General features: G+C 43.6%; 3 protein-coding genes across 3 annotated transcripts; all 3 read left to right on the top strand.

Moving 5' to 3' along the window:
- Window positions 1–2,723: 2,723 nt before the first annotated feature.
- ldlrb (low density lipoprotein receptor b) lies at window positions 2,724–11,002 on the top strand. The gene is made up of 17 exons (XM_043230892.1): window positions 2,724–2,928; window positions 4,927–5,049; window positions 5,137–5,259; window positions 5,350–5,727; window positions 5,937–6,059; window positions 6,271–6,390; window positions 6,481–6,609; window positions 6,690–6,861; window positions 7,051–7,269; window positions 7,492–7,610; window positions 7,697–7,836; window positions 8,033–8,174; window positions 8,257–8,409; window positions 8,915–9,025; window positions 9,101–9,175; window positions 9,259–9,422; window positions 9,889–11,002. The coding sequence occupies exons 1-17, from the start codon at window positions 2,856–2,858 to the stop codon at window positions 9,922–9,924; spliced, it is 2,400 nt and encodes a 799-aa protein (XP_043086827.1). The 5' UTR covers window positions 2,724–2,855; the 3' UTR covers window positions 9,925–11,002.
- A 1,497-nt stretch (window positions 11,003–12,499) lies between these two features.
- ap1m2 (adaptor related protein complex 1 subunit mu 2) lies at window positions 12,500–17,925 on the top strand. The gene is made up of 12 exons (XM_043230889.1): window positions 12,500–12,673; window positions 13,036–13,192; window positions 14,974–15,041; window positions 15,139–15,269; window positions 15,337–15,484; window positions 15,564–15,690; window positions 15,769–15,911; window positions 16,272–16,343; window positions 16,449–16,607; window positions 16,735–16,860; window positions 16,951–17,026; window positions 17,550–17,925. Exons 1-12 carry the CDS (start codon window positions 12,632–12,634, stop codon window positions 17,573–17,575), a joined length of 1,275 nt encoding a protein of 424 aa, XP_043086824.1. The 5' UTR covers window positions 12,500–12,631; the 3' UTR covers window positions 17,576–17,925.
- Window positions 17,926–18,064: 139 nt separating this feature from the next.
- On the top strand, window positions 18,065–20,026 carry cdkn2d (cyclin-dependent kinase inhibitor 2D (p19, inhibits CDK4)). The gene is made up of 2 exons (XM_043230890.1): window positions 18,065–18,438; window positions 19,169–20,026. The coding sequence occupies exons 1-2, from the start codon at window positions 18,295–18,297 to the stop codon at window positions 19,523–19,525; spliced, it is 501 nt and encodes a 166-aa protein (XP_043086825.1). The 5' UTR covers window positions 18,065–18,294; the 3' UTR covers window positions 19,526–20,026.
- The last annotated feature ends 22 nt before the right edge of the window (window positions 20,027–20,048 follow it).

Here is a 20,048-nt window from a genome sequence, read left to right as displayed (position 1 = left end):
GCAGATCTTGTCACTAAGAGGATGATGATGATGATGATTTCTGTATCTCTCCACATTTGAACACGGAAGGATGTCTATTAAGCACAAACACGTTGAGTGTGATTTAAAGTGATGCATCGTGAAAGTTTAAATCTTTTGTAATACCTGTGTTTGAGTCCCTCAGTGTGTAAAGATGGATGTCAAAATCATATAGTTACTGTTGAAAAGAGGACAAACACACAAAAGATGCTGGAAATCAGAGACTGACCGGAACTGGAGAAAAGAACGGAGGGCAGAAAATGAAACATAAAAACAGACGTGCATCATTCAGGTAAACCACACGGTATTATGATTAAAGTGTATGTAAACATTGATACATCATCCATCATAAATGAATAAATAATCTTTCCATTGATTGGTTGTATGTATGGTTTGATAGGACAGTATTTGGATACGACTATTTGAAAATCTGAAACGTGAGGAGCAAAAAAATAAATAAATTAAACACAAGAAAACTGCCTTTAAAGTTGCCCTTAGAATATATGTTAAGAAACATACAAAATATCTTCATAGAACATGCCTTTTACTTAATTATGATGATTTATGACAAAGTCAAAGTCTGTTTTATTGTTATTAATTGTTATTAATTCTGCCACATGTACAGTACATACATAAAGAGAACTGAAATTGCGTTTCATATTATTAAGAATTTATAAACAATCAAAATTAACAAAAGAGCAACACACACAGCAAGTGATTTTTTTTGTTTTATAAATTAAAAAAGAAAACATAGAATAGAAAAAGAATAGAACAAGCTAGCGTTAGAGACATTTTTTGCTTTTGTTAATTGTATAATAAATAAAAAGAAAACCAATGTAATACAAAAAGCTAAGAAAATGTAGCATTAGAGCAGTAAATACAATTTTGAAATTAAAGTCAAAGGGACACATCTTTCAAAGAATAGAATAAAAACAGAGATTACTGGAGTTTGAGGGTGAAATAAATGAAAAAAAATGACAGAGGTGTGTTTTTAGCTGCTTACGCTCCAGGGTCACAAAGGAGAAATAGCTTATTAAGGACAGCTTTAAATTGAAAAAAAGAAGTCATTTTCTTATTATGTTTAAGATTATCATCACTTTGCAAGGGCTGTGTGAAGCTATGAGTGGAGGATCTTCATGGGTCAAGCTGAAGTGACCCTCACGAGTTCCTGTTGAAGGAGAGAAGTTCTCTGGTTTCTGCTGTAATTATTAACAGAGTCGCCGGACGAGTCCCAGGTCGATTCACAAACACTCTTTGTGAGGAAAGATCTTCTGAGGAGAGGTTTCGCTCATTCTTGATCTCATCTAACAGACATTTCAACATTCCTCCCATAGTTCAGAGCGTGTCTCACATAGAGCCGTCCGTCTGACCCTCATCAGATGGGTTTAATCGTCCTGAACATTGTGCTTCTGAAGTGCAATGAATGTTTTTAACTTTCAGGATATCAAATTTGCAAGCTAGTTTTCTTCCGTGCTGAACAGTGATTTTAAATATGCAAAGTAACACAGTAGCGCTGATATCTAGCGAGTAACTTCATCTGTGAATGGAGGCCCACGGAAACATCATTTCCCTTCGTCTACAAACACCATGCAAATCACGGCCCCTTCACTCGACTCGTGTGTGTTTGTGTCTGTGACACTCGCTGTTTTACATTCTAGGAATTTTATGTCATTTCATTAATGACATTATAAACATGATTTGAAAGCTATATATTCTATGAAATATGATTCAGCTTAAGTTCATTCATGTCTGATCCTCATTTCTGGGAAATATTTCTGTTTTCAGTTTGTAATGTTAAAGTGTGATCAATATTTATCTCTTATTTTAAAAGGAACGGGGATATTCTGAGTATCTGTTTGCAGTGTCAGATCACTTTTTTCAAGTAACTAGTGAAGTAACAACCATGTATTGACTGAAGAGAAATCAGAAGGTCAGAGGCGTTGTGTCTGAATAGAATAGAGTTCTAGAATAAAGGTGAAATGCAAAAAATCAAGTAAACCTGCAATAATTAAATATGGTAACACAAATGTATTTAATCCCCTTTTATTAACAAATGTCTTTGCTCCTGATGATCCAGTTAAACCATACTAATAAGCAAAAATAACCTTTAGATGACTCCAGCTGTGATGAGGTATTCTACATGAATTCATTTTTCCTTTAACCTCAGGTTCATTTATTAGACTTTTTGGTGTGAAAGGGTGTGACATATGCTATAAATATAACTTTTTGTATTAAAAACAAACAATCATTTCTGCTCATATTTGCAAATAAGAGACGTAATTAGTTTTTAGGGATTAATGCAATATTACCATGCATTACTCTAAGTATCTTTCCCCAACACTGTATGTTTGGTGGTTTCACAGTAAGGAGGTGTTTTGGCCCCTGAGGGACCGATTCATGGAACCATTCTGTCTACTGGATTTATAGACTTCTCTCTGCCCCGGCTTCATGTGAACAATATCAGCCAGCTATCCATGTTCATGATGTGAGATGTGTGTATTTCCTCTCAGAGTTAAACACTGATGCTCAGGCTGTGTTTCATTCACTCTCTTATCTCTCTTGTGAGGAAGCGCCCCGTCTGTAAACTAATATACCGATAAAAGAGCCATCCGCGAGGCTCCGCCCACAGCTCTGACGTCCCTCATTTCAAATATCACACCACTGCGGAGCCACGCCCCCCCGCGGCTTCATTCAAATGGATGGGATTCGCCCCGGCGCTGTCACTGATCACAGGAGGGTCGTAACGTTATCATCATAAACATCATCATCGTGATTCGCTGCTAACACTCAACGACTGGAAACACAGAAACCGGAGAGAATCTGTGATCGATCGGGTGATGGAGATTCGGATCAGCGTTCGGCTCGGATTCATCTGCTCGTTTCTTCTGCTTCACTGTGTCCACGGAACCCGTAAGAGTCCGTTTTTATGATGAAGATCTGCTTCTGTGTGTGTTTTAGTCTTATTTCGCAATTTCTTCCGTTTTTTCTTCGTTCTCGGGGCTGTTGTTTTTGGTTTGTTCAGTAATGAAACAGCTGACGCTGGGGTTTATCTCGGGGTCTGTTATAAAGAGTATATAAATATTAATGCGGGTGTTTTATAGCTGGATCGCGTCAGTTTCTTTACTTCCTGATTGGCCGCTGTTGAAACACATGCGCGCTGCTGTCTCTGATTGGTCGGACGAGCTAATCAGCTACTTGAAATTCAGCTTCTGATTGGTCGGTGTCGGCAGGTTGACAGGTGTGATCAGAGGTGTGTAGATCATCTGGGGCATGTTTAATAAAACTAGTTTAGCAAATAAGACAGGTATGTTTCGGTTATTCTTATTTATTGTCAGTTAATTTTATTTAAAATAAGTCAGAATAACTGAAAAAAGCTTATTATATGCTTATTTGGCCCCAGCTCTGAGTGGGGTTTTGTTGTAGAAACGCTGGAGCTTCGCAGGAAGTGGTTTGTCCAGTCAGACTCACACCTGACCCCATCAGGCCCTGTACAAGCCTCCATCAGACACCAGTCTGTCAGTAGAACACACACACACACACACACACACACACACACACACACACACACACACACACACACAGAGACAGAGAGAGAGACTGAGATTCAGGAGAAATCAAAGCTGTTTATATTCATTTGTTTGAATATTCAGTGACTCTGATGTTTAAACACTGGAACATCTGCTTCTCTTTTACCAAGTAACTGCTGGGAAATATTGAGAAACACAGAGACACTTCTCCTCATTTACTGTAACAGAAGAGAGAGAAAGAGAGAGGTTATTAATTTTACTTTCATTTACATGTATGTATAATTCATTTATTGCTTTAAATAAAGGTAACACAGTCATGCCAAGAAAGCTCATTTGAATTGAGCTGCATTGAACTGAGAGGAAGATCTGGTTGGTATCTGTTTTAGGGAGTGAAACTCTCTCTGTCTCATTGACACACACACACACACACACACACACACACACACACACACACACACACGTACGTTTGGGGAATTTTTAGGTTCATAGAGTAAAACCAGTTGAGTTAGTTCAGATGTTCTAGTTTATAATGTGGTAATGTGGTTTGTATTGACCTCAATTATATAATTCCTCTGTTACTGAAGAGTCAAATCAGTCAGTTTCTCCTCTAAACATCATTCTGGATCTTTTCTTTCAAGCTCCGCCTCCTTCATCTCTACTTTCTTGATTATGCAAATGTTTCCATAGAGACCAGTGAACAACTGGTGGTGTGATTATTAACTCCGCCTCTGTCATTGTCTTAAAGAGACACTACACACCCGTCATCAGTCAAAGACTCTGAATGTTTCTAATCAACATCTCTCTGTTTAATTCAGTTCAACTCTGTCTCTTTCTCTGCTGACACACGTTAATTATTCACATCATACGGAGGGGGCCCAAAGCTAGAATGCATCAAACGTCAGATGTGATCATGTGACAGTGAAGTGTGTGTGTGTGTGTGTGTGACAAAAGAGGACTCAAATGAGTGTAATGACAGGGCTATGTTTTGGGTATTACAAGTAGAAGGTGACTTTTGAGGACATTACCCCATGTGCACATTTTTACACAAAATGGAGTGTATTGAAAATCTGAAATAGCAGAAAGTATCCTGTGAGGAGTAGGTTTAGGTCTAGGATGATAACACATACAGTCTGTACAGTATAAAAACCATTACAGCTATGTTTTTGTTTACGCTGCAATGTGGGAAGCTGCCTACAAATACTGTTAAAAACTTTAAATGATGTCATCTGAAAGAATGCAGACAGGTTTTATGGTAAGGGTTAGGTTTAGGTTTGGGGGAGAGAAAATATTGTTTGCTCAATATGGAATGTCCCCACAATTCACAGAAACCTAATGTGTGTGTGTGTGTGTGTGTGTGTGTGTGTGTGTGTGTGTGTGACAGGTGCCGGCGTCTGCAGTCAGGATCAGTTCAGCTGTACAAACGGGAAATGCATCACGAACCGCTGGGTTTGTGACGAGACGGACGACTGCGGCGACGGGAGCGACGAGCTTCCAGAGTCCTGCAGTGAGTCACACACTCCTCTTTACTTTCATTAAACTTGTGTTTTTTACTCTCCAAGAGCTCTCTGAAGGACGCTCTCTCTCTTCACAGGCCAGAAGACGTGTTTGTCGGGTCAGTTCAGCTGCGGAGGGCGTCTCAATCAGTGTGTGTCCGGCCGGTGGCACTGCGACGGGAAGACCGACTGCGAGAACGGCGCAGACGAGGAGGGCTGCGGTACACATAACGCTCTCACACACTCGTGTACTCGATGAGCGTCACGGGTCCAGCTGTGTTCAGGACGCCTCTGTTCTCTTCTGCTTTCAGTGCAGAGGACCTGCGCAGGCGAGGAGTTCCGCTGCGGCAGCGGTCAGTGTGTGTCTCTGTCTTTCGTCTGCGACTCTGACCGCGACTGCGACGACGGCAGCGACGAGGCGTTCTGTCCCACGCCCACCTGCGGCCCCGGGGCCTTCCAGTGCAATAACTCTGTGTGCGTGCCGCGGCTCTGGGCCTGCGACGGCGACGCTGACTGCAAAGACGGCTCTGACGAGTGGCCACAGAACTGCCCAGACGGCACGGCTCATCAGTCGCCGCCGGTCTGCCGCGATCACGAGTTCCTGTGTGCCAGCGGGGAGTGTGTCTATAGCAACTGGAAATGTGACGGAGCCGAAGACTGCTCAGACGGCTCAGACGAGCACAACTGCAGTGAGTGTGTGTGTGTGTGTGTGTGTCTGTAAGTGTCTGTCTGTCTGTCTGTGAGTGTGTGTCTGTGAGTGTGTGTCTGTGAGTGTGTGTGTGTGTGTGTCTGTAAGTGTCTGTCTGTCTGTCTGTGAGTGTGTGTATGTGTGTGTGTGTGTGTGTGTGTGTGTGTGAGTGTGTGTGTCGTGCTTCACTCCTCTCTGTGTCTGCTGCAGCTGCTCTCACCTGTCGTGTGGAAGAGTTCCCGTGTAAAGACGGCAGCTGCATCCCGGGAATACGTCGGTGTGATGGGAATCCTGACTGTCCGGATCACAGCGATGAGACAGAGTGTGCCGCCGGTGAGCATCACACACACACACCGAAGAGTTCAAGCTTTTTTTTAAAGAAAATACAGAATAACGAGAACAATCACTAACAAAGTGAAACAGAGTCTGCCTGTTCTGCTCAGGAGTCTCTTCCTCACTGTTGTGATTAAAGTGTTAAAGACAGCCAAAGATGATCATGTGACTGTACAGGTGATCATGTGACGTGTGTGTTTCATCTGCACAGATACTAACGAGTGCCTCACTAATAATGGCGGCTGCTCTCACACGTGCAGCGACCTGAAGATGGGATACGTGTGTATGTGTCCGGCAGGTTTTCACCTGATCAACCGCACACACTGTGAAGGTGAGCTCCTGTTCTGATGAGCTCAGTGCATGCTGGTCCATGTGTTTAGTCTCATCACGAGAGTGTGTGTGTGTGTGTGTGTGTGTGTAGACGTGGACGAATGTGAAGACGCAGACAGATGCACTCAGATCTGTATAAACCTGCCGGGCAGCTTCAGGTGTGACTGTGAAGACGGGTTCGAGTTGGATCACATGACCAAAGACTGCAAAGCGGTAACAGGTGTGTGACTGCACAGAAACGAGCGATTTGAGGGAATTATGGGTAAGAGCGCAGAGTTTGAGACTCCGTGTCCTCCGCAGGGTCCGGTGGGTTCCTGCTCTTCAGCACACGGCACGAGGTCAGGAAGATGGCGCTGGGCAGCCGGACATACACGGCTCTGATCCAGCAGCAGAAGAACGTGGCGGCGCTGGACGTGGACGTTCACGGAGACATGATCTTCTGGACTGACGTGAGCCTGAAGAAGATCTACAGGTGAGTTAGGGTTTGGCCATTTCCCCAACACTGAGCACTGGTTTTATTGAGATTATATCCGCCTCAGTGATTTCCTTCAACGCTCCTCAAATTTCGTTATAAAATCATTTTAATCAGTTTTCTGCTCAGTTTATTTACTAGCGTAACGCTGAACCAAACCACGGCCTTTGTGTGTTGTTTGTCCTGCAGCGCCACGGCCGCTGACCCCGCCCACCACAGCACGGTGATTGACAGCCAGATCTCCCGCCCCGAGGGTCTGGCGGTGGACTGGGTCCACGGGAACATCTACTGGACGGACAGCGAGCTGCAGACGATCTCGGTGGCGACGACTGACGGCAGCAAACGCAAGACGCTGATCAGCGAGGGCCTGAAGCATCCACGAGCGATCACTGTCGACCCGCAACACAAGTGAGTGTGTGTGTGTGTGTGAGAGTGCGCAACGTGTGCGTGTGTGAGCGCGAGTGTTTGAGAGTGCGCGACGTGTGTGTGTGTGTGCACGCATCCGACGAGTGTGAGTATGTGTGTTTGAGAGTGTGTGTGACAAGTGTGTATGTGCGTGAGTTTTTCCGAGTGTTTTCACATTGGCTGAGAGCGTCCTCAGAAGCTAATCTGTTGTTTCTCGGCCCGCAGCGTCATGTTCTGGACGGACTGGGGCGAGCCGGCGCGGATCGAGAAAAGTGGCCTGAACGGCGCTGACCGGACGCCTCTGGTGACCGACCACATCCTCTGGCCCACTGGCATCACGCTCGGTGAGATCTGCCGCTAGGGCTGCTCGACCAGTTGAGGTGGAGAAGGTAAAGTTCTGACTCTAGCTGATCTGTGGTGTTGTGTACAGATGTGATGAACGGCCGGCTCTACTGGGTCGACTCCAAGCTACACGCACTGTCCAGCATCGGTGTGAACGGAGACGGACGACACACACTGATCCAGGACCAGCACACACTGCCTCATCCGCTGGCGCTCGCCGTCTTCCAGGTCTGTGACATTTGAAGAATTAACTAAATCAGGAGCATTTTTCGGATCTATAAACTCAAAACACTGCCTCTATGAGGAATTAGATTTTTCCGTTTTGCCTTATTGAATTATTTATTTTTTTATTCATGTTGAATATTTTGCAGAGTAGCCCCCACAGTGTGTAAACATCAATAATTATTATATCGTACTTACACAGGAGAAAGTCTACTGGACTGACAAGAACAACAATGGCATCTGGAGCGCTAGCCGTGTGACGGGGCGAGACGTGTTAGCCGTGGCCGAGCATCTGCAGTCGCCAGAAGACCTTGTGGTCTATCACAGCCTGAGACAGCCGCCCGGTGAGTGTGTGTGTTCTTGTCTGTCTGTGTGTGTGTTCTTGTGTGTGTGTGTGTGTCAGCTCTGATCAGTGTTGTTCTTCAGGACAGGACTCGTGCAGGGATGTGGCGGAGCTCAACGGTGGCTGTGAGTTCCTGTGTCTGCCGGCTCCACAGATCAACACACACTCGCCCAAATACACCTGTGCTTGTCCGGATCACATGACCCTGGCGGCTGACATGAGGACGTGTGTGTCCGGTACGTTCAGACCCGAGCGGGACAGCTGCATCCATGTAGTCACTACATTAAAGGGGTCATCGGATGCAAAATGGGGCGTCTATACATGTCTGTGGTTAGCCTGTTCCGCGGCTAAGGTAAAGACTCTGTCTCAGAGAGCGACTCATCACCCAACAGAAGAGAGGGCGGGGTCAATAGAGCTCATTAGTATTTAAAGGGACATGCACAGAATCGCCTGGCTGATGTTGACCGGGTAAAAGGCTGTTGTATACTCTACCATTGAGATCCGAAGTATGTTATAGATCCTAAAGAATCTTATCAACTTGTGGAAAATGGCCATCCGATGACCCCTTTATTACTGTGTCTTAAGAACTAGTTTGACCAACAAGCAGTTAGGGTTAACCAGCCTTCCTTTTCAATTCAAATTGGATCAGTCTACCTTTTTGTGACTGATTTTGAAATCAGTTATGACCAGTCTAGAAGAAAATAAATGGCATGACTTCGGTTTCACGGTTTCTCTGCTCAGGTGTGAATGCTACAGCGCCGCCGCAGGTGACCCGCAGAACTGCAGCCGGACGCTCCGGACCGAGCCCTGACCATCAGCAGCCGGACGGCACACAGACGGGCTCTCGCAGCGGTCAGTTCCTCTTCCTGTCTGACGTGCCTTTGTTCGCTCTGGTCAAACACTCATCATCTGTCTGTCTCTTTACAGGAAATAAAGCAGAGCAAGAGCCACTTTCCAGCCCTTCCCAGCATCCCACAGTCCTGTACATCACACTTCCCATCGGTCAGTAATTCCCGTCATTCTTATCATACACTGTCGCTCACTGACCGATCGTGAATGACCGCCTCTCTCTCTCTCTCTCTCAGTCGCCGTGTGTCTGCTGGCGGTCAGCAGTGTGTTGCTATGGAGACACTGGAGGATGAAGAACACCAACACCATGCACTTCACCAACCCGGTGTACCAGAAGAAAACAGACGACACCGTCCACATCTTCAGGAGCCCCAGCCTGGACGGATACTCTCATCCTTCGGTACGACACACACTCTCTCACACACACACTGTTTAGTGACATCATCAGATATTTGATGTAAATTGTGCAGAAAATAAGAGCACTGCCCTGAGTGACTGAGTGGTAGTAATATAGAATCAGTGGGCGTGGCTAAACAGACAGGAATCAGTGGGCGTGGCTACACGGAGAGGAATCAGTGGGCGTGGCTACACGGAGAGGAATCAGTGGGCGTGGCTACACGGGGATCAATCAGTGGGCGTGGCTAAACAGGCAGGAATCAGTGGGCGTGGCTAAACAGACAGGAATCAGTGGGCGTGGCACTATTAGAGTAGAACATTCCACAAGCTGATGTTTTGGCAAACTGCCTTCAATACAAGCTGTTTTTAGACTACCGAGCAGTTCTGAAACTTTAAGGATAACCGCTTTATCTCAAAAGATCCTCTCTTTAAAAGGACCTCTCTGTAATGAGTATGTGTTTGTGTCTCAGTGTCAGATGATCAGTATGGAAGAAGACGCAGCCTGACGCTCCAGAAGCTCCTCCAGAAGCTCAAGGTCACTTTAATGCTGCTCTGAAACTTTTAACAGTCAGCTGAAGGAAACTTACCTCTCCATGTGTGAAAGACCAGGATCAACCCTGAATTTTATAATGCCTGCATGATATAAGGAATGAAGACACCCCCCCCCCACACACACACACACACACTCCTGTCTAATGGACGTCATCACAGGCAAAGAGCAGAAGATCTCACAGAGACTCTTCAGGAACACTCCGCTGTTTTCATTTGTCATAAGAATCTCTTATTGAAGGTGTTACCACTTTATAATATTTAATGATCCTTGTAAATATTTGTGATTTATGGAGGGCAGACAGGTGTCTCTCTCTTCTTGCACTATATATGTTGACTGTCACAGACTTTATTTATGTTTCTCCATCACAAACAGACTTGAACAACCTCTTGACTTTGTTTTGATGAAGTGCTCGTAAGTTTGAGAAAAAAAGTTCTGGGCCTTAAACCTGATGGTGCCTGAACATTATGTTTCATAATGTTTGAATGCCTTTGATGCCTTCGGGGCGCGAGCGAATCAGTGCTCAGGGAGATTCAGGTGACCTCTGACCTCATCTGTCTGTTTATTAGCAGGCTCGTGCGGTATGTTATCTGAAGGATCGACGCTCCTCAAACATCTAATACTGGCCTTTATCACACCGTCTTAAACCGAAGACTTTGTACGAAGAACACTCTTATTTATTGTGTATATGTGTGCTTTTGCTTTTCTCTTTTAAATGAATTGTTTATCAGATGTGATATTGAAATGTCCACCAGAAATCGATGTGCACTACCGAGGGAACGGACCTGCGCGTCATTCGACGACATTCAGGGACTTTTATAACGTTTTATGAAGGATGAAACATGAACGTGAAGGAAAAGCAGTAGCTCTGAGCTCAGTTTTATTCTTGTGAAGATCAGAAGAACCCGTCTCTTGATCTCAGGACTGATAGTCCGTGATCTGAATGTTCTACAGGTTTAGAGAAACAAATCACACCCAAAGAAACAACTGTTTTTGACATTGTTTATCAATAAATGCACATTTGAAACCTGAAATAAGTGTTTGTCTTGATTTCCTGTTCTATCAGGAGCAAACGCATCCGTTCATTATTAATCTTCATCAGTGTGACGGGACTGAACTAATCTCGTTCTATGATATTTAAACCTCTATTCCGTGGTCTTCAGACACTGCTTTCATGAATCTGAGCGCTGATGGATATGAAGTGACGAGGACGTCGTGTTCAGATCAGTATGTATGGCATGCTGTTCGACCGGAAACGAGGAGGACGATGTTCTTCTCACAGAAACACTGATCAATATGTGACTCTTTAAGAATTAGGTGTGGCTTTCTCTGCTATAACCACTCTTTTATTATTTATAGAACCATATTTATGTGTAAGACCATACCTATTTGAAATTATATTTAGTTTTACTTAAACTTTAGAAACGTTTTTTGCTAGATGTAAACATGTTTGTTTGGTTTGCTCTTCAACTATAATTGTTGATAACTGCTTGTGTTTTCTTTGTTTGTGAGCTGCTCTGAAGGTCTGAGTTTGACACACTCTTAAAAGCTCAATTGTTAGAGCTGAAGTGTGTGTGTGTGTGTGTGTGTGTGTCACATTAACCCACTGATTCCTCATACAGTAATATTAGGTTTAGATTAGAAAATCTGATCATAATAAATATTCGTAATCAAGCAAGGAATTAAAATTCATCGGCAGTTCTGCTTCTTAAAGTTTCTGCCAAAAGTCTAGTCGTTTTCCTTCTGTGTGAAACATCGCGTGTTTTCTGCGGAGGATCTCTGTGCAGGTGAATAATGATGCGGTCCAATCAGGAGCTCGGAACAACGCTACATTCTTATTATGAGGATCTCATTGGCCAGGTCCAACGCGATGGGCGGAGTTAAAACCTCACGCCATAGCTGTGAGGCGACAGGAGGGCGTGTCGTGTGTTGTCATGACAACGATCAACAGAGATGTTATTCCATGGAGATTTTGAAACCCTTTTTTAATTTGTACGTTAGAGATTTCCTTGCAGGGCTTTGAAATACAAACCTTTTTGTGTTTTATAAAATATATGTGCTGTTTTAATCCGATAGTTCAAACAAAGCTCACCTGGTTAAAGTGAAAACAGTGTGTTGGAGATTCGTAAGAAGTGAGTGATGATCAGGGTTTTTTTCACGAGTGATGAATGATTCTGTTGATGAGGAGTCGCTGTTGGACACCAAACATTTCACGTGCTGTTACTGAATCCCATGAGATCAGGTTTCCTTCAAAGAAGCAGCTGAAGTCAAAGTCATTTAAACCAGAAGAGACTAAAAGTCTTTTAGAGACAGGCCCAGATATACAACACACTTGTAACAAACATGCAATATCTGTGTACACAGTTTTTTTGTTTTGAAATACACACAGCAACATGTCTATTTATTAAGCCTCTGACACGTTCTCTGTTTGAAGGTTCTCACCTGCTGAAGGTGGCTCGACGAGGCCCTCTACCGGCGCTTCTCCGCGGTCACGTGATCTCTGTCAATCGTTTACCTGGCGCTGCGTGACGTCATCGCGCACCGTGCAGGAAAAGGAACTCGGTTTTCCGCTCTCCGCTAAACTCAGGAATGTTACTAACTTTACTTTAAACTGGTCTGACCTTTTTTCCACACTGATCCGGGGACTTTACACGCGTTAGAGCATGTCTGCATCAGCTGTGTTCGTGCTGGATCTGAAGGGGAAGGTAGTTATGACTCTTAATGAGCGACTTTATAGAAGATAGTAGATCAAATTCACTTGTTTTTAATGAAGTGTTTGTAATAATCTTCTACAGCTGTCTAGTTTACGACAATAACAACAACAACAGCAGTCCTTAATGGAGAAACAGTGGTTCATTATTTAATAATCATATGGTAGTGTTTTCTACTGGAACTTCTTTAATCCTTCTGACCAGTGTGTGAGGTGTTTTAGGACATGAGCAGATGTCATTTCCTCTTCAGACAGGAAGTTTTATTACAGATGACCCTGTGACTCATTGTGGATGTACAGATGATGGAGCTCACTGAAGCTTGTCTGTCATATTTTGACACAAATGTCCTCCATCAGGTGCTGATATGCCGAAACTACAAAGGTGATGTTGACATGTCAGAGATCGACCACTTCTTCACCCTGCTAATGCAACAGGAAGAGGAGGGGCTTCTCTGCCCTGTGATGTCACACGGCAGCGTCCACTTCCTGTGGATCAAACACAGCAATCTGTACTGTATCCTTTACATCACAATCCTCACAATGGTATTTGGATTATGTTACTGAATGCTTTTTATTGAAGTAATTTGTAACTGTAAAAGGACACATTTTAAAAGTTGCCCTCCCAACCCTGTAACTTAGAAGTAATAGGCTATTTTGTATTCTTTTTTTAACATTCTCTATCAGAACGCTCTATAAAAGTAACTCAGCTGAAAACAGCGCTGTGATTGGCTAATAGCGGTGTATGATTGAAAGCCTACATTCCTGTGAAGGTTAATCAATTGCAGTTGAAATTTACACTCACAGCTGAAAAGCTGAATCTTCGATTCATTAAACGTGTACGTTTTCACGAACAAATCATGATTCATCAACAACGTTTGTGATTAAATTAATTCTAAATGTACGAAAAAATTAAAGAAGCACACATACTCAATAATCATGTAAGCCCGGGACCTTATAAGCACGTATAAAGAACCATACATATAATTATCTAGATATACTATTTACAGGGTGGGTGAAAAATAACTAGACATTAAAAATGTAAAATACAGTAGAGGTACAATTATATAAATGGATATATAATTAGAGGTCCAAGCAACAATCATCTGATATCCTTATATAAATGGAGATATTGTGTCTCACCTTGTATTTTGAAACATGGAACACTTGGTACTGCTTGAAGACATTGTGACACTAAAAGAAAGCCTTGGGAGAAACCAGGCTCAGCTGGTGCCAGTTCTCCTCTGACCGGACGACTCAATTTCCAGGAAAATGTTAAGCGCGTGTCAGATAGTGCACTATAGATCCTTTGCACTAACTGATATGATACTGTAGCTGACGGCTGCATAGTTACCTCTGATAGTACTGATCTTGGAGGTACGGGGAAAGTCAGAGCCTGTTGATGCTTTATTTTTTGTTAATTTAGTGTTCAGGTGTGCTCCTTATACCACGGAGTCTGACCGTTTTCTTTTATCTTTCTTAACCGTAAAAGGAGCAACTGTATCATTTAGAAGACTCCAAATTCACTAAAAGAAGAAAAGAGTTTAAGAACAAGCTCATGTTTACAAACGTTGTGAATTAGTTGGAAAGTTTTTGTGAGAAGTTCAAATGTGCGTATGAAGAGCCATTAATCTGAATTTGTTTAAATTCAAAGTTGTCAGACATCGACCAATAAATAGTCTGCATTTGTGCCCCGCCCCGCCCTGCCCCGCCCCCCTCCAGTCAAAACCCCAGGATTTGGAGCTGTACTGACAGATCTGAGAGGTTGTAAGTGCTGACTTGATGAAACCTAAAGTAGAGAGAGTTTCTTTATGTGAATGTCATTTTACACATTTGTAACTAATAATTTGCAACTTCATATTCAAAATACAGGTGTTGTGTTTATTGCGTGTGCAAATGAAAAGATTCAGCTTTTCATATCAGAGCTCTGAGTATAAATTTCAACTTACAAATACAAATATTTAGTTCTCACATTCAGATCAACAAGCTCTTTTTTTGTTTTGCTACTTTTGTACCTTCATACATTTCTCACAGGTGGATGCAGCTGTGTTTAAGTCAAAAAAGCATAAATACTCCAATCAAATGATCTGTAATAACACAGTAATAAAAAATAAATATTAATGACTTAAAACAATGTAAAGCACAGGCAGTGATGTAGAATCATGCTCTTCTGCAGAGGCGGAGCTTATCCACACTATTACATCATAGAGTAGAACATTCCACAAGCTGATGTTTTTCAGACTGCCTTTGGTTTCTCAGTACATGACCCCTTTAAACTTAACCTGCAAAAAACATCAGTGGTGGCCACCACCAACAAGAACTCCAATGCGTCTCTGGTCTACGCCTTCCTGTACAAGCTGGTGGAGGTCAGTCCGCGGCAACTCGTGGTCATTCATTATTAACTATCAGGGTTAATTCTGAACCTACTGATAAACAAGCGCTCCTCTCTGTCCTGCTGTTCAGGTGTTCACGGAGTACTTCAAGGAGCTGGAGGAGGAGAGCATCCAGGATAACTTTGTGGTGGTGTACGAGCTGCTGGACGAGCTGATGGACTTCGGTTTCCCGCAGACGACGGACAGCAAGATCCTTCAGGAGTAAGACACATCCTCTTCACGCCGTCAGCACAGGAAGCCCTCCTCCTCACGTGTGTTTCTCTCTCAGGTACATCACGCAGCAGGGGAACAAGCTGGAGGTGGCCAAGACCAAAGTACCCACCACGGTCACCAACGCCGTGTCCTGGAGGTCAGAGGGCATCAAGTACAAGAAGAACGAGGTCTTCATCGATGTGATCGAGTCCATAAACGTGCTGGTGCGTGACATGTCTTCCAGTGCCTGTGTGTGTGTGCTGATGAGGTGTGTGTGTTTTCTGATGGTGTGTGTGTTTGCAGGTGAACGCTAATGGCAGTGTGATGAGCAGTGATATCGTGGGCAGCATCAAACTCAAGACGATGCTCTCGGGAATGCCGGAGCTCCGACTCGGCCTCAACGACCGTGTGCTGTTCGCCCTGACCGGACGTAAGAGCCTGACCATACTGAGCCGTCTGTATGAGGATCTGATGACCTGCTAATATGTGTGTGTGTGTGTGTGCGCAGGAGACAAAGGGAAGACTGTGGCTATGGAGGATGTGAAGTTTCATCAGTGTGTTCGTCTGTCGCGGTTTGAAAGCGACAGAACCATCTCCTTCATCCCACCTGACGGAGAGTCTGAGCTCATGTCGTACAGGATCAACACACACGTAAGCAACAAACAGCTGATTTAATAGTGGCTGAACAAGTCATTAAGTCAATTACCTTTTTATTTTCTAGAAGACTTTAAAAAGCATCTAGAAATATTTAATTTTTAGCATATGCAGCAGATTCAAAGCCCTGGATTCAAACCTGGGACACCTATAATACAACAGTGTGTGTGTGAGACGAGCTGTAGCACACATCATCAAAGCTCATGATCATTTGAGATACCGAACGCTGTTTTCCGCTCATGGCTGAACGATGTTGAACCGAAGTGACTTTAGTCCTGACAGTATTGTTTTAGATCAGCTGATGTGTGTAGAGTGTGTTAAAGTCTCTCTGTAAACACACCCGTCTCTGGTCTGCAGGTGAAGCCCCTCATTTGGATCGAGTCGGTGATTGAGAAGTTCTCTCACAGTCGGGTGGAGATCATGGTGAAGGTTTGTGAGCAAGTCCACAATGAAGACGTTTTCAAGTCATATTTTCAGTGATGTTCAGTATATTTAGGACTGGTCTGATCCACTCTCTTTTTCTCTCTATTCCAGGCTAAAGGGCAGTTCAAAAAGCAGTCTGTGGCCAATAACGTGGAGATCCGTGTGCCGGTGCCGAGCGATGCTGACACTCCAAAGTTCAAAACCAGCACTGGTCATGCTAAATATGTTCCTGAGAAGAACCTGGTGGTGTGGAGCATTAAATCCTTCCCAGTAAGAAAATAATTATAGATTCCCAGCAGTGGTTGGAGAAAGCATCTGTCCTGAGATCTTATGTTTTATAAGACCTTTGTCATTTATGTATTTGTGCGTGTTGTTGAATCTGAGCTGTCGTGGACAGGGTGGGAAGGAGTTTCTGATGCGTGCTCACTTCGGTCTGCCGAGTGTGGAGAACGACGAGATGGAGGGCAAGCCTCCGATCACCGTCAAGTTTGAGATCCCGTATTTCACCGTATCCGGCATTCAGGTGCATCTGCGTTCATTCACATTCTTTTAAGATATGAAGTGAGAAAGGATGATCAGTTTTGAAACTCTAAAGTTTGATTTTATTGGGAAGGTGCGGTACATGAAGATCATTGAGAAGAGCGGTTATCAAGCTCTGCCGTGGGTCCGGTACATCACACAGAGCGGAGGTGAGCTTTAACGACAGCCTTTGTATTTCATCAGGCTGTTTTATTCATACAGAGAGTGTAGAACTTGCATATTCAGTTAAATGTCTATCTACTGATACTTTCTTTTCCTCTATATTTTATTGCTATATTGTTATTCATAACTTTTTGTCTATATTAGTTATTCTCTTTATTATTAGTATACTTAGTACACTTTTTTTTTTACCAAGTTATGTTTACACACACAAGGAAACTGACTTCTGAGTCAGGAGCTTCTGGTGGAAGAATGTACAGACATTGCAAACATACATGTGAATTACACCGTAGAGATATAACACTATAATATAAAATATAAGAAAAATATAAGAAAAACTGAAAATTAAATAATGCACTATATACAGCAGCAGAAATATAAAACATTTGTTTAAATGAATATACAGATGTGCTATGTCTGCAGATATATTATTCACAAATCGTGTTAGAAAGAAGTCAAGAGGTTGTTTGGTATTAAATATCATCATGTATTTATATCTGTGTATGTTTGCAGATTACCAGCTGAGGACAAACAGCTAATGAGACGGAGAACTGCACAGCAATTCTGAGGAAAAAGTTTATTAAATGTTTTTGTGTTATTAGTTGGTTTTATCCTGCCAGAATTTCAATAGAAAAAAAAATTGTATAAATCGTTGACGTTGAATGTAAACACTCTCACCATTTCAATCATTTTAAAAGTGCTTTTTGCACCCATCATGTTGTCAATTATTGCTGTTTAATTTTGCAATAAATTGAATATATTTGTCCAGAAATTACTGATATATAACCAAATATGTTTATTATCTGAGCGTGTCTTGGCGCGAAGGCCCGCTCTTTTCTCTCTGAAGCAGTGAATGAAACAGTTTACAAATAAACCTTCTCAAATCGCCCGCCTTCTGCGCTCTGCATTCTCATTGGTCGCTGGCGCAGTTGCCACGGCGATTCTGTAGCAACGCCTATCAGCACTCCTCCTTTTTGTCCAATTATGGCAGCCGCGTTGGCGTGTGTGAGCGCTGATTGGCTGACGAGGGCTCGTCGCGCGGCGCTGTTGTGGCTCGGGCGCGCGATGTAAAGGCGCTCAGCGCGTTTATTTCTGATTGTTTTGAAGGATTGCAGTAAACAGAAAACAGCCAACGGTCGCCGATCCGCGGACTGCGACGCACAGAGACAGCGGGAAGCGCCTGAAACGCTGTTCGTGTGGATGCCGTTGAACCGGTTCGCGCTGTCACTGACTGTTTTCTCGGATCAGTTCTCCTCGGATGATGGTTCTGGACGGGTTCGGACGCGGGAAGAGCCTCGGCGCGGCGGCGGCGCGGGGGAATGTGGACGCGGTGCGGCGGATCTTGCAGGATCACCGGCTCCAACCGGACGCTCTCAACGAGTTCGGGAAAACCGCCCTGCAGGTCGAATATCTGCTTCACCTTTATAACACAGAATACAGATTCTTAGAGCGCTGTTCGTTTCGCTTTCCCTTCCAGTCGCGATGATGATGATGTCACGACGATCGCTGTCATCCATTCATTCATTCATTCATTCATTCATTCTTTCACTGAGCTTATTATTATCACGATTAACGGAGTCCAGTTGAGAAGGTTACTTTGGAAAAGCGATAGGGTAACTTGTAATATGTAAGCTATTTAAAATGTAATAAATAACGTCAGTGTAACTATTTAAGTTATTAAAGGAAATGATAACGTTTTCTTACTTTTCTTATTTTCTAGCTAATATTTTCGACTTTTAATCACTAAACACGTAAAGCAGACAGGCTTCATCTCAGACCTCAACACTGATTACTATCAGACTTTATCAGACCTTCATCACTTGAATTAAGATCTTGATGGAAGTGTGCCCCGATCTGCTCAGTGTTTTCTCACAACCGTTTGCTTCTCTTAATTTCTCAGTTAATTTCATAAAAATAAAACTCCTCATATTTTGGAGCAGAAATCAATTTTATCTGTGTGCGAAAACATCCAGATGTAACCCTCTTTGTAATACTTTTTCATAGGTAACTGACACATTTTTTTCCCAGAAACAGAGTAAAGTTAAATTAGCGGTGTAAATAAAGTGTGTTGTTGTGAGTGGTTAGCCTCGGGGCCCGGGGCCCCTGCAGTGACGAGTGTTGTGCGTCTGCAGGTGATGATGATGGGCTGCACCAGCGTGGCCAGTGTGCTGCTGGAGCACGGCGCTGACCCCAACGTCCAGGACCGCTGCGGAGTGACCCCTGCTCACGACGCGGCTCGCACCGGCTTCCTGGACACGCTGAGGGTTCTGGTGGAGCACGGGGCCTCCGTCAACGTCCCGGACCACAGCGGGGCCCTGCCTCTCCACACCGCCATCCGCGAGGGCCACGGGGACGTGGTGGAGTACCTGGCTCCGCTCTCGGACCTGGGGCACCGGGACGGCCATGGGGCCGACGCTCTGGCCGTGGCTCGAGACGCTCGATCTCCGGAGATGGTGGAGCTTCTGGAGCGTCTGAGCAGGTCCAGCTGAAGAACTGTACCTCGTTAGCGGCTTGTATTGATATTAATATGTTGGTTGTTCTGATAGTTGGTAGTTAAACTCAATATTATCTGGGATATGTAGCACTGCTTTTGCACAGAGCGAGCGGATCCGACGGAGCGGGTTTGCCAGGCACACGTGTAAATAACTCTTTTTTTGGTATTTTACAAAACATTTCTGTGCAGAAACTTGAACTGTTAAGTTTTATTCTTGTGAAATTATTTCTTGATGAATTCTTACTATGTGCGTAAGTTTGCTTGGAGTTTTTCGAAGATTAACGTCTGTAAATAACATTTTATGAATTTATTTGAATTATTTATTGAAGAATTGTATATTAACGTTTGTTTACCGTGGTATTTTTCAGATGTTATTTATTAAGGTGTTTCATAAACTGAAAAATCTGTTTGAATTAACTGTCCTCGTGTTTCCAGACTCAGAAACATGTACTATGTATAACTTTATTTGTTCAACATTAAAACAAATAGCACATTAGGTCATGTCAAACCTTTATTTC

This window comes from Puntigrus tetrazona, unplaced genomic scaffold (genome assembly GCF_018831695.1).
Source record: "Puntigrus tetrazona isolate hp1 unplaced genomic scaffold, ASM1883169v1 S000000234, whole genome shotgun sequence".
NCBI classification, from domain to species: domain Eukaryota; kingdom Metazoa; phylum Chordata; class Actinopteri; order Cypriniformes; family Cyprinidae; genus Puntigrus; species Puntigrus tetrazona.
Note: the sequence above shows the minus strand (reverse complement) of the source record. Positions and strands in the feature narration are given on the sequence as shown.